Here is a 15,116-nt window from a genome sequence, read left to right as displayed (position 1 = left end):
TTAGAAATCTCCAAGATAGCATTGCCTGCAGCAATATTTTTATTCAAGGAAATGCATCTTTTTTTCTTGTTCAATAATACCATGTTCAGTCCAATGAGTGTGAAGGAAGTGTACTTTGAATCGGCAATAATTCAAGCACATTGTTCAGGATCGGTCACAACGTCACAACGATTCCTATTACGAACACTCTCACACATTTTGCCGAAAGCCGAATTTAAAATGAGTTTATAAATTTCTTTTTCAGCCTTCTTCTGTGCTTCAGAACGTTTGCTGACAAAAGTGTCAACAAATGTTTTCAAATAGGGTTTTTGACTAAACTCGAGTGCTCGGTGAACATCTGTTACGTTTAAACCATTGTTACAAATCCATTTTAAAGCTACATGTTGTACAAATATTTTTTTTTTCGGCAGAAGGTCAGAAATAAGTTTTTATTTTGAAGGTGTCCAATGCGATCAATCCAACTCGACTAAACTCCTATTGTGAGGGCTCAAAGAGTCCTTACAGACAAGTCTATTGATGCACGGGAAAACAAAATCCTTTACTGAATCGTGAAGCTCGACTGGTATCTCTCCATGAATTTCAAAAAACCATCCAACCGGGCCATTCTCCTCAACACTGTTAATGTTGGGGAAATGGGGAGCTTGAGGGTCATTGAACCATTTATAGTTGCCGCAAGGTAGTGCATAATGGGACAAGGCTCAGGGGTACAGAGAATTCATAGCGTGGAAAACTGCATTCGATTTTGTTCCCGTCTTCTCTCCAATTGGGTCAGTTTCGAAGAAACGATCCCTATTACAAAAAACACCCCCCTCATATACCTTTCAATGAAAAGGTGCTGATCAATATCTGTAATTAGCCCTATTTTTTTCCCACTAATTTTTAGGATGAGGTCCATTACTAGATGAGGTGAAGAAAAATAATAGCCCAAATCAAGATTAAACTCCTCATTGATTTTGTCCGTATTTTTACACATAATGTCTAACAGAGTTAACAAGTCACTCGACAAATACAGCTTGCAGTAGTCAAACCCATTTTTACACCCTCCCTCTACCCAAACTGTTTTAGCAAAACTGTATTCCTCGGGGGTGCAACTACGATCGTGAAGACTGTCGTAAAACGATTCAATTGGAGGAATTGTTTCCTCGGCGAATATGGACATGGAGCAATAATAATCATAAGGATAGATTCCCTTGACCACTAACAAATTATATAAACCAGTTGGAAATTCTTGCTTGAGAAGGAGGATAACATTGCAGCCGTTGTCGTTTTTCTGCACTTGAATTAATTTACTCAATGATTTAGGGAAAAAACTGTATGAATCTAAAAAGCGAATTTTATTCGTATACTCAATGCCGGCTTCAACAAATTTCCACATAAATTCCAAAACAAGCAACTTTTCCGATGATTTAGGTATGATTTTGAACTAATAGCTGTCTACCACCCTTGCATCATCGTTTATTCCATTTTTTTGAGGATGCGCCAGTGCTGGTAGCATTTACTTTAGATCTTAGTTAGTATTATGTATAAAAACTGGTAGAAAAATTTGCTGTTTGATGTGCTATTTACACTAATAGTTAGCCCACCCCCGAAATTTGATTTGCCCTGTTGAATCAGAATCAATAAAGTGGTTATGATTCGGACTGCGTCTTTTGAGGTAAGAGTGTTTCTATAGACCCAGCAAATTGTCCCCTTTTCCAGCGCTAGTTGCTCTGTATCTGACAATGTCATTGGGTAATTGGTATGACGCAATCGTAAAATTGCCTTGTTTGCTGTTTTTATTAAAGAAACCAATAACTTTTCCATACTGCCCTCCTCGTCCATAGTCAAATAAAACTCTTCCAATTGCATTTTATTGTTGGAATCACAACGAGCATGCGCATAGCAACACGCAACTAGTTTGTGTTCCTTGACTATATTTGGCATTGATGTATCCGATACCTCAACCAGTCTTGTTTCACAATCCAAAGACACTTTATCAAATTGTAGCAGGGACTTTTGGAAATTTTTCAATTGTAAAGTGTCTTTGCCTTCTACCGGCATTTCAATTCGTTGATTCCCATGAATTTTGCAATGGTTCATGTGGTCTGAGAATGTTCGCTCAGATCTAAATGGGGAAAGGCACATGGGGCAATAGAAACGTTCTCCTTTCTTCTTGCCTTGGGATAGGAGTCAATTTATTGCCGTAACGGAGAAAAAATGACCATAAGAATTTACATCTTTGGGAGGCTCGTAAATAATCCATACCCAATTTTAAACATATTCCGCCATCGGTGCCCTCACTGAATACAAAACCCCTTTTATATTCCTTTTTTTTCTCTCCATCTACAAATTCAGGGTCATACTGGAGAACAACGCCCCCCCCCCCCACAATTTCATTTTCGTTGTCGAATATGCTTATTTCTTTCAAGGACACCGGATACTTTCCCTCTAAACAATCAAAATTTACTTTAGGGAAATTTTTTCCACCATTACGTGCAAGTTTGTCAAGATTTTTCATTGTTGAATCATTTTTTGATTTCTAATGGGCTCCTACTAAAATGCGTATTTAAAACATTCTAGTCCTGTGTCAAATTAGAAATCTTGAACCCCTCCCGCAGCTGTAAAATCTGGATGGCGTTTTATTCTTTTACCTCGCCCCCTTCTCAAAATAAAGTTTTTTTTAAATCTAATGAGATTCAGATCCATGTGTTCAATGTATAAAATAGTGGACCCACTTCCTTTCTCATTAAACGTGTCCAAAGTTGAAATTAGTTTATTTACCCAGTTGAAAAAGTTGTCTTCAAATTCGTTTAGACCTGGGTAAAAAGTCTGGTTGCCTGTTGAAAAATGAAAATAAAAAATATCCCCGTATGTCCCCTTTTGTAAATAGACTTTGTATTAACTGATGCTTTAAGTACCCCCTGACCCCCCATTTCTGACTATGACTCTACAGATTCGCTCGATTTCTTTCAATGTTGCTCAGGAGAACATTCATGGGGTCAGTTAAAATAGTGCCCGTGTTTTCCCCGGGAGGGCTAAAATCTACCCTATATGTTTGTATGTGACCTAGAGCAGATTCTAACAAATAAAATTCACGCAATTCCGGGGACATAGCACTATTTTCATGTCATGTACCTATTTGTTCACTAATAGTAAAGTTATCTTTAATAGTGTCCCTGGAAGCATTAGCCTCAACAATTTGCGATGTTGTATTATCAAGCGGAATGGTGGAGGGTGAATCAGAATTGTCAATACCCCCGGTCTGTTCAACTGCAATGGTCTGAGGTGATATGAGGTCCCCTAGTACATATTCCAAGGTGTTTGGGGACAATTGATCGATTCAGCCTGTATTTTCCTGCGACGTAATTTCTTTACGAGGACCCGGTTCAGTTACACTAGTAACACCGCCTAAATGTTCATGCATAAATCCATCTACCCAGTCCGGATCCTCTATCATATCAGTATCACAATTTAAGTCGTCTAGGCTAGCTATGTCCCCAAAAATATCGTTAAAAAAACTCCCTTGTCATTCCATATTATCTACAACTAATGTAGGCTCGTCTCTGAACTCCATTGAAGGCGACAGAATTGGCCCCGTAAATTTCGATGTTTTATTATCCAACGGTAGTGCTATTCCATTAACCTGCAGAAAGAATATTTTATTTTCCATGTGAAATAACCATTATTTTTGAAAAGTTAATAAACTATGTTAATTTTTCATAGTCGTTGTCCCACCATCTGAACAATTAAAAGAAAAAAAAAAGTTACATTGGCCTATGTCTTTCATAATGACAATTGAACATGTTAAAAAATATATATCGTTTTAGTCAGGAAAATGAAGTTCTATTCTTAGAGGATAAGTTAGAACATAAGAATGATATATAAAACTAATGGTTTTATTCAAAAAAAATTTTTCATAATAAAAATGCAAAAGAGGGATCCAGCTTTAGTGCTTGTCCCCCTTGATTGGAATTCTCGATAAAATTTGACCATGGTTCAACCGATGCAGTATGCTCTATGAAGCATTGTTCTTCAGCTTCGGTTAATGGCCATGAATCCCATACATTGGTTGCTGCTGCTGTTGGCGTAACTTTCCCAACAATCCAAATTTTACTATGTCGTTTAGCAACGGATTTGATTGAAGTGTCGGATGTAGTTAACCTGGACTAAATAAATCTTTGTAAGCAAAGAACTTTTTTCCCCTTCCATATCAATAATTAAAGTGCGATTAAAATGTTTGGTTGATCCTTTTTTAGGGCAAATTTTGTTAATAGGACACATACACATGCGCACATGCATGCACACACACACACACACACACGCACACAGACTGTCACACACACATAGACATAAATACACGCACAAACACACACAAACACACACACACACACACGCACACGCTGAAATATTCTTACAGGTTGAAATTGCGTTGCTAACCCCTTAGCCTATATTCAATTAGTCTATAACGTACTGCGAAAACAGCGTCAGATAGAAATGCGCTGTGGAAACAATTTATGCGATGTTTGAATTTCTACTTCAAAAATTCTTAATTTTCTCATAATTTTTAACGGGTTAAAATATAATTTAGTTGATGTTTAGTGAAGCATTGGAATTATCGAACATACGAAAAAAAAGCGATACATGTTATTTGAGACTCACTTTTGTAACGAATGGTTAAAATTCAAATTTTATTCCTGTAGGATTAAAAATTCAACCTTCTTGATGGGATATTTGATAAACGGATTAAATACACTCAAAAGCTAGCCTAGTTTAAGAATGACTATTCAACTGTCAACAATGAAATAGCGATTTGCTTATATAGAAGTTGTTTAATGAAATCATCGGATTTTTTGCTAAAAAGACAAATTACAGGTAAAGTTTTATGAGCTATTTGTTACTTCTGTGTTACAACCATTCTTTTATATACTCCTGATTTGGTTAATGAAAGAATATAGAATAGTTTATAAACAAATTTAAGTTATGCGGTTGATAAAATTTGTCTTATTTTTGAAAAAAAAATACGGAAAAAAAATATATACATTTAAAAATTCTGGCTGCACTTGTACATCAGAATTCCCTGGCAAGGCGTGAAGAGGAGTGTTCCCCCCATCTTGATCAGATGAGACTGACTTGAATTTCTTGTCAGGTTGCGTAGAAACTCCTGGCGGGTCCAACGAACCAGCAAAACTGATTACTGTTGGCCTTGCAGCTTGCATTGATGTGATATCATCCCATCTTGGTCTCTTTTCGGAGGGAGGGCAAGAATCCCGCTCAGCATCCTTAAAAAAGAAGAAAAAAAATTAGTAATAAGCCCTCTTTTACAGATAAATTGCCCTCGACCCCCATGTAACTATACTCCCTTTAACTGAACCCTCGTGCAACTCAACCTTCCCTTTTAAGCACTCTCTGAAAGTTCCAACTTAATACACAAATTCCTTAATGAAGAAATAGTTGTTTTTTTCACCTTACAATGAACGTGCTAGAATTGATACAATGACCCCTTCCCTGTCTTAAATTTTTATAAAAGCCACTTAATCATCTGTTAAACCCTTTTTACTTTCATCAAATACGTCTCGTTTAATTTGGCCATAAAAGGAAACTCTTGAATCTCGCATACAAGAATCATTTATTTAACAGAAATCCACGCTTTTGAATACCCACCAAATAAAGATAAAAACACACAGAATGTGGGATTGTTCCATCTTGCCTCCCCCTCCCCCCCCCATATCAATTCTGAGTTTTGGCTAGAATTAGACAAAGCCCGTTTTAATCACAAGCTTTTTGTTTTCAAAAACGTTGTAGTTTGGTTCCAAAAGGACCCTTTTCTGTAATTATAAACACATATGGTTTTAATCTCTGTGATAGCAAGAGTCTGTGAAATTTGAGCCCCAAAACTGTCACTCTCTTTGTAACACGCAAGCTTTTCATTCAAACCGGAAAAATACAGTACGTTTGGAAAAAGGTTGTTTTTCAAAACAATTAAAACTTGTAAACATAGCTGTGGATGAGATATTTTATTTATATAATAGAAAAAAGCGTTCTTTTCTATTTCTATCGAATAAACTCATTATATTCTTAAGATATTGTATATTTGGAGGGGAGGGGGCTAATTCCCCCCTGACATTTAAATTTACTAGTAAAGTAATTTTTTTTTTAGCACTTTCAAAAGAGATATCTTAACAAACCTTTGGGATTTGAACGAAATTCGAACTTTAGTGTAAAGAGCAAGATATTGAGGAGGGAGGCGACCTTTCATATCTGCCGAAACTAATATGCAAATTCTATTTTAATTTTTCATATACAATGAACCAAAAATCAAAGTGAACATGCCTCTTTTTTTGAATATTTACTAAAATTGAAATATATGGACCGTTTAATATTTAAAAGAAGAAAGCTTTTTAAAAGAGGTAACAACATGGCGAAAAAAAAACAAAAAAAAACATATGGAAGGAATTTCTTCCTTAACTTAATAACGAGACAATTTTACTTACCAGAAGCTGCTTAGAATATTCCATATCTATGTAAATGATCGCAAAAATACCGATACTGATAGGTTGAGTGAACTATTCAAACTGTTGAAAATCCTAATCTGAAAGCTGAATATATACAAAAAATAATTGAATATATTAACAGCTAAACAAGACGCGCAGGTTTTCTAACACGGGTTTACCTTAAAAAGACATGTATATACCTTGAATTACAAATCTGGTAAATTGCGTCAGAACAACTTGTCCTTCATAACATGTTATGTAACAAGTACAAGACGGAACATAGTATAACGAAGGCCCCAAATAGCATAGGAATGAACGTAAAGGCCCAGAATAGCATGGTAGTTGCTATATGTCTACGCAAATAACATGGAAATTGCTATATGTCTCCGCAAATTCCATAGATAGTTACTACTGACACTTCAAAAAGGCCTCATTCGATTGGAAATTCAATGGGCTAGTGCCCTTTTTAATAGTCAAAAGTGATTGGAGGGCAACTAGCACTTCCCCACGTCCTTTATTCACCCAAACACATCCAATCAAAATTTTGAGATAGTCATTTTTTTAGCGTAGGCTAGTTGATTTCCAGATAGAAAATATATTTTTGAGAAGGAAACTCCCCCAAAACCCTTTGGGCAAGGGTTTTAATTTATACTCAGGGGGCATATAATGTTTTTATTGAAGGCATTGTCGTAGAAACTTCAAAAAAAGCTTATTCGATTGGAAATTCAAAGGGCTAGTGGCCATTATAATAGTCGAAAGTGATTGGAGTGCAACTATTCCCCCTCCCACACCCATCATTCCCCCAAACACATCCAATAAAAATTTTGAGATAGCCATTTTGTTCAGCGTAATTGATTTACAGATAGAAAATATGTTTTTGAGGAGGACACTCCCCCACAAAACCTCAGGGAAAGGGTTTAAAGTTATACCCTGGGGCATATAAGGTTTTATAGAAAGTGTTGTCGTAGAAAATCAAAAAGGGATCATTCGATTGGAAATTGAAAGGGGTAGTGCCCTTTTTAATAGTCGAAAGTGATTGAAGGCTTGACATTTTCATAGTAAAGATCTATGTGGGATAATGTATTATTATTTTTTCGTTTTTTTTTTTTTTGTTTAGACCAGGGCACTTCTTATAGAAGGAGTTGTTGTGGGAACTTCGAAAGGGGCTCATTCGATTGAAAATAGAAAGGGCTGATGCCCTTTTTAATAGTCGAAAGTGATTGGAGGGCAACTAATCCCCCTTTCACTCCTTCCCTCCCATTTGCCCATTATGTTTAAAAACTAAATGTTCCTTAAGATTAAATCAAAATGCACTGTGATGATTATAATTCCCAATAAGGCATCTATTTTGTGGAAAAAGTTTTTTTAATTAATTTCATATAAAAATTGGACAAAAATTTCCAAGAAAAGGAAATAAGAAGAAAATCTAGTAGAGGAAGAAGAAGAATTATTTTGTGTGACTAAGAGTGTGTTCACCATTTTTTTTTTTTTTTCACTGCTAAGGTATGGGACTTAACTACCTGGAAGTCAGCTTAAGTTCACGACTAGTTACTTGGACCTCTTATATTCCTTTAAAAGCATTTGGATAAAATGGAGATAAAACCTAATATAAACATTTGAAGAAGTCAACTATAGTTCAGTTAAAGATCCAAGCAATCAAAATAAACACCAGCAAGCAGAGTATTACCTTTTATGCTAAAAAAACAATGAAAATCATTGTCTATCCCATTATTTAGAGGTTTGATTTAAGTAGGGAGTACTCCTAGCTTTATTTTAAATACATTTGAAAAATTAAAAGGTAATATGTTGATTCATCGTAGGATAATTGATAGTTATTTGTAAATAGCGTAAGAGTGGCTAAAAGAGTGAAAAGGGTTGAGCGCACGCCAGCAGCCACGCGCGCACAAATTTTTTTACTTGCACTCTTTTTTAACAATTTGCACTCTTTTTTGGCCTTGATTTGCACTCTTTTTTTAAGTCGGCAGTTGCCAACCCTGCTTGAATGGTCTTATTAAAACACTTAGTTTTAACTTCCCGTTGCGTCACGTTACGCCGATAGTAAACCGGGCCTTAATTCAATTACTTAAAAAAAAAAATTGTGGATGGGGGGGGGGGGTTCTATTTTTTACTTTTTGCACTGCCGCCCCTTCAAAATGAATAGTCTGGACCCGGGCTTGCCCCATGGTCACACCCTCTCCTTAAGGGGATATTCAACAGTTTCGTCAACCCTTTTTTCCTTTTATGTCTGTTTCTCTCAGTCGGATAGAAATTCCATTGGCAACATTGTTTTGGCGTTTATATTTTCAATATATGCGATCTATTCGTTTAAATTCTTTTTTCTGGTTAAATTGTGATGCAACTTATTTCGAAAAAGATTAAGTAGTTAATAATGATATTTGTTTAAAAAGGGAAATTTCAAGCTTAAAAAACCTGGTAAAAAATAAAAGGTTTAATGTTAAAAACCCCGAGGATAGGTCGGGGGCTGAAAATATGCTAAGAATAATTTGAAGTTTCGGGCCCACTTCCGTGGAAATTAATTCTCAGAAAACAAAAAGCGCGGATAAATGCCCCCGGATAATTCCCTCGGAACATCTTAATATAGAAAATTTGGCAAAGAGAATGTAAGACAATTAAGAAGAATTTCGCATTGTAATTCCGTCAAACCTCCCCAGTGTAAAATTTCCCCTAGAATATTCACTCATCAGAAATTTCCCTCCCAAAGGAAGATTCTTCCCTTACAAATCAACCCCAATCACAACCCCCCTCCCAAAAAATGGCTGTATACTTCCCAATAACAAACACTATATTTATACATTGCAGCCCTTCCCCAGGGGACTGTGGTGGTCCATTTTACACCTAAAAACCGAGTTATTATATTTTTCGACTGTACTGAGCAAAATATCTATCTCAAAATTTCAATACGGTGACTCTGGGGGAAAAATGAGCGTGGGGGCCTAGTTGCCCTCCATATTTTTGGTCACTTAAAAAGGGCACTAGAACTTTTGATTTCCGTTTGAATGAGCCCTCTAGTGATATCTTAGGACCACTGGGTAGATACGATCAACCATGGGAAGAAAAAAAAACAAACAAATAATCACACATCCGTGATCTTTCTTGTGGCAGAAAAAAAAATACATAAATTCCATGTTTTTGCATATAGGAGCTATAAATCCCTCTAAGAGGGTTATCTGATATGCTAAATCTGATGGTGTGATTTTAATTAAGAGTCTATGAATTTAGGGGGTGTTTTCCACCTTTTTCGAAAATAAGACCAATGTTCTCAGGCTTGTAACTTTTCATGGGTAACACTAAACTTGATGAAAGTTACATATTTAAAATTGGCATAGAAAAAATAATTCTTTTGATGTATCTATTGGTATCAAAATTAGTATCTGTTTTTTACAGTTTTAGTTACTATTGAGCCGGGTCACTCCTTACTTACAGTTCGCTACCATGAACTGTTTGATGAGATTAAATCATTTTGAATGCTGTTTCCCAATTGCTCTAAGATTCTGACATGATTCGTAGTCAAGAATTTTATTTTTAAGCTGAACAGAACGGATAACCCATGCAGGTTCAGTTGGATTTTGGAATTTCAACAGATTATTGGGACGGCTGAATCGTTTGTAGAATTTTGTTTATTTTGCTGTTTTGAAATACATTCTTTAATCTTTAATACACAATCCTTGAACGTCTGATAGATTCAAGAATATACAATCTTCTTTCTGAAAAAATTTTAACCCCCGCCCCCAAAAAAACCTTCTATTGAGACAAAATTTAGCTATAGACTATGTACAAGGTTGGGGAATGGAAGATTTAAACGGAAATGACCGCGAAAATATGATTTATAAAAAAATAGTATGTTATTGTTTATAGATGGGGGGGCGTATAGGGCTATCATTTTTAAACGTATAATACCTCAATTTTTTTAATTGAAAGCAGGGATGTCAAAAACTTAATTACTTTTTTTTTATCTAAAGTGGAGATGGAAGAAAATGATATCAAATTCCCTGGGAAACTATAGAAATATTTTTATAGACTAAGAGTGTGTTCAGCATTTTTTTTTTTTTTTTCACTGCTTAGGTATGGGACTTGACTACTTGGAAGTCAGCTTAAGTTCACGACTAATTACTTGGACCTCTTATATTCCTTTAAAAGCATTTGGATAAAATGGAGACAAAACCTAATATAAACATTTGAAGAAGTCAACTATAGTTCAGTTAAAGATCCAAGCAATCAAAATAAACACCAGCAAGCAGAGTATTACCTTTTAAGCTAAAAAACAATGAAAATCATTGTCTATCCCATTATTTAGAGGTTTGATTTAAGTAGGGAGTCCTCCTAGCTTTATTTTAAATACATTTAAAAAATTAAAAGGTAATATGTTGATTCATTGTAGGATAATTGATAGTTATTTGTAAATAGCGTAAGAGTGGCTAAAAGAGTGAAAAGGGTTGAGCACGCGCCAGCAGCCACGCGCGCACAAATTTTTTTACTTGCACTCCTTTTTAACAATTTGCACTCTTTTTTGGCCTTGATTTGCACTTTTTTTTTAAGTCGGCAGTTGCCAACCCTGCTTGAATGGTCTTATTAAAACACTTAGTTTTAACTTCCCGTTGCGTCACGTTACGCCGATAGTAAACAGGGCCTTAATTCAATTACTTTAAAAAAAATTGTGGATGGGGGGGGGGTGTTCTATTTTTTACTTTTTGCACTGCCGCCCCTTCGAAATGAATAGTCTTGACCCGGGCTTGCCCCATGGTCACACCCTCTCCTTAAGGGGATATTCAACAGTTTCGTCAACCCTTTTTTCCTTTTATGTCTGTTTCTCTCAGTCGGATAGAAATTCCATTGGCAACATTGTTTTGGCGTTTATATTTTCAATATATGCGATCTATTCGTTTAAATTCTTTTTTCTGGTTAAATTGTGATGTAACTTATTTCGAAAAAGATTAAGTAGTTAATAATGATATTTGTTTAAAAAGGGAAATTTCAAGCTTAAAAAACCTGGTAAAAAATAAAAGGTTTAATGTTAAAAACTCCGAGGATAGGTCGGGGGCTGAAAATATCCTAAGAATAATTTGAAGTTTCGGGCCCACTTCCGTGGAAATTAATTCTCACAAAACAAAAAGCGCGGATAAATGCCCCCGGATAATTCCCCCGAAACATCTTAATATAGAAAATTTGGCAAAGAGAATGTAAGACAATTAAGAAGAATTTCCCATAGTAATTCTGTCAAACCCCCCCAGTGTGAAATTTCCCCTAGAATATTCACTCATCAGAAATTTCCCTCCCAAAGGAAGATTCTTCCCTTAGAAATCCACCCCAATCACAACCCCCCTCCCAAAAAATGGCTGTATACTTCCCAATAACAAACACTATATTTATACATTGCAGCCCTTCCCCAGGGGACTGTGGTGGTCCATTTTACACCTAAAGACCGAGTTATTATATTTTTCGACTGTACTGAGCAAAATATCTATCTCAAAATTTCAATACGGTGACTCTGGGGGAAAAATGAGCGTGGGGGCCTAGTTGCCCTCCATATTTTTGGTCACTTAAAAAGGGCACTAGAGCTTTTGATTTCCATTTGAATGAGCCCTCTCGTGATATTTTAGGACCAGTGGGTCGATACAATCATCCCTGAGAAGAAAAAAAAACAAACAAATAATCACGCATCCGCGATCTTTATTCTGGCAGAAAAAAAAATACATAAATTCCATGTTTTTGCATATAGGAGCTATAAATCCCTCTAAGAGGGTTATCTGATATGCTGAATCTGATGGTGTGATTTTAATTAAGAGTCTATGAATTTAGGGGGTGTTTTCCACCTTTTTCGAAAATAAGGCCAATGTTCTCTGGCTTGTAACTTTTCATGGGTAACACTAAACTTGATGAAAGTTACATATTTAAAATTGGCATAGAAAAAATAATTCTTTTGATGTATCTATTGGTATCAAAATTAGTATCTGTTTTTTACAGTTTTGGTTACTATTGAGCCGTGTCACTCCTTACTTACAGTTCGCTACCATGAACTGTTTGATGATATTAAATCATTTTGAATGCTGTTTCCCAATTGCTCTAAGATTCTAACATCATTCGTAGTCAAGAATTTTATTTTTAAGCTGAACAGAACGGATAACCCATGCAGGTTCAGTTGGATTTTGGAATTTCAACAGATTATTGGGACGGCTGAATCGTTTGTAGAATTTTGTTTATTTTGCTGTTTTGAAATACATTCTTTAATCTTTAATACACAATCCTTGAACGTCTGATAGATTCAAGAATATACAATCTTCTTTCTGAAAAAATTTTAACCCCCGCCCCCAAAAAAACCTCTATTGAGACAAAATTTAGCTATAGACTATGTACAAGGTTGGGGAATGGAAGATTTAAACGGAAATGACCGCGAAAATATGATTTATAAAAAAATTGTATGTTATTGTTTATAGATGGGGGGGGGGTATAGGGCTATCATTTTTAAAAGTATAATACCTCAATTTTTTTAATTGAAAGCAGGGATGTCAAAAACTTAATTACTTTTTTTTTATCTAAAGTGGAGATGGAAGAAAATGATATCAAATTCCCTGGGAAACTATAGAAATATTTTTATAGACCCAGGGTGCCCCCATTGGGACTTTTTCACTGCCTTGGGTATTTTGAATTTCTCATAAGCTACTGGCCTAATTTGGCTTTTGTTTGTGCGTCCTTTTAGTTAGATTCCTTGGATCTTATGGAATGCCATGGCAAATCTATTGTCTATTAATTCAGTTATTGTGCAAGGGTTCTACAACCCCACAGCCATTTCGTTTCTACCAAATTTCTACTTCTCTTGATGAATAACGAAGAAGGACAGCATCCAGCCAGCAACTTGCGAAGTTTTCAACTCATGAATATGCCCGAATCTTTTGTAAATTCAAGCTGGTATTTGAGAAATACTGAGGAAAACATTAATGTTTGCAATCAACATTGATCGTGCCGGCAGCGTGCCGCCGACATCTTACCGGCGGCGGCGCGAAACTAACGAACAAGAGAGTACTTAAGAATTATGGTACACAAAGTAATAATTGGCAGGGATAGTCACTAGTGATAAATCACTGGGGCACATGTCTCTCAGCTACTGGATATGAAAATCAACACGGCCAAAACTAAAGTATTGGACCTAAATATAAAGTCGGATTATCAACTTGTGCCTTACGGACAAGAATTGGAAAAAGTCGACAGCTTCACCTATCTTAGCTCAATAATAAACCCTCGTGGAGGCTGTGACCTTGACCTACATAACAGAATCAATAAAGCCCGAGCCATCTTCTCACAACTCCGCCGCCATATGTGGATCCGGCGGGAGATCAGCGGGAAGACAAAAATTTTTGTCTATAAAGCGGCCGTTAGATCTATTCTCTTCTATGCAGTCGAAACTTGGCCGCTGAAGGCACTTCATCTTCATAATTTGGAAGTCTTGGACCACCACTGTCTACGAAAAATCCTGAGGATTCGATACTCGTACAGAATCTCAAATCTTGATGTGCGCCACCGCTGCTGTAACATCGAACCCGCCGCCATGATTGTAAAACAGAGAAGACTGCGTTGGCTTGGTCGTGTCCTTAGAAGACCCAACAACTGCATCATAAAGCAAGTGCTTCTAGCTGCCCCGTTGCCAGATTGGTGCAGGTAACCTGGCGGTTAATTTAAGAATTGGTGGACAACTGCCAAAAACGACCTCGACCCCATTGGCGGATTTCGAAAGTTTGGCAGAAAATGGGAGAGCTTCTGGCTCCGGTTTGCTGAAAAGCTGGCACAAGATCGCGACAAATGGGAGTCAATCATACGTAGTCTTCTATATGCCGGGTAAGGCGTCCACGTCTGGTCCCGCAACAAGTAAAAGTAAGTAAGTAAGTGACATCGTGATTGGGTGATTTTCGGGGATTCGGGGAACCAAATTTTTTTTCGGAGTGACACATAGATTTTCGGGGAAATCCCTCACAATTCAGGGATAGTGCAAGCCCTGCTTGATCTCTTACAGGGAAAATTGAAATGCTTAACCACACGAGAAAAGAAAAGCTCCGACTTTGTGGTTGACGTAATAAAGAATTGCCGCAAAATTAATTCAAAGTCAGCCGAACACCACCGCCTCTGCCGGAAGTGGCGCAAATGTGGAGTGCCGGCAGAATGGCGAAACTTCGGTGGTGGTCAACCGGGGCTCTCGTTGGTGAGGTTCGGTTGATGCGCCGGCGTGGTGCCGGGGTCTATTCAAAATCACCTTCAGGGATATGTGATGCGTCTGTCGCTAAATTGATTTTGTAATGAATTGATCCAGCTATTTTGAAGCTGAAAACATAACGACTATTTTTGGTTCGATCATTGCTTACATTAAATGAAGTTAAAGCAAAACATGAGTTCCAGTTTTGTATTTGTTTGTGGAACTATTTAGAGAGTAAATGATGTCCTATAGCAGGCCAAACATATTCATTTGGAAATTATAGATTCAGGAATGCAGTTGGACCAAGCAGGCAGCAGCCTCCAAGTAATTCATCTTTGTTGGCTATAGTTCCTGTGGTATAATGGAGGACTACACAGTGAGTACATACAGAGTTGAAGGGTCCCAATGCCTTTTAAATAAAACTAGAGCAGTTTACGGCATATTTG

General features: G+C 36.6%; 1 protein-coding gene across 1 annotated transcript; it reads left to right on the top strand.

Annotated features, from left to right (window-relative positions):
* The first annotated feature begins 13,596 nt into the window (after positions 1–13,596).
* Positions 13,597–14,145, top strand: LOC148944786 (uncharacterized). The gene has a single exon (XM_089100026.1). The coding sequence runs from the start codon at positions 13,597–13,599 to the stop codon at positions 14,143–14,145; it is 549 nt and encodes a 182-aa protein (XP_088956152.1).
* The last annotated feature ends 971 nt before the right edge of the window (positions 14,146–15,116 follow it).

Source organism: Artemia sp. Qi Xiang Cuo, chromosome 14, assembly GCF_049724085.1.
Source record: "Artemia sp. Qi Xiang Cuo chromosome 14, ASM4972408v1, whole genome shotgun sequence".
Taxonomy (NCBI): Eukaryota; Metazoa; Arthropoda; class Branchiopoda; order Anostraca; family Artemiidae; genus Artemia; species Artemia sp. Qi Xiang Cuo.
This window is presented reverse-complemented; position numbering and strand designations above follow the sequence as displayed.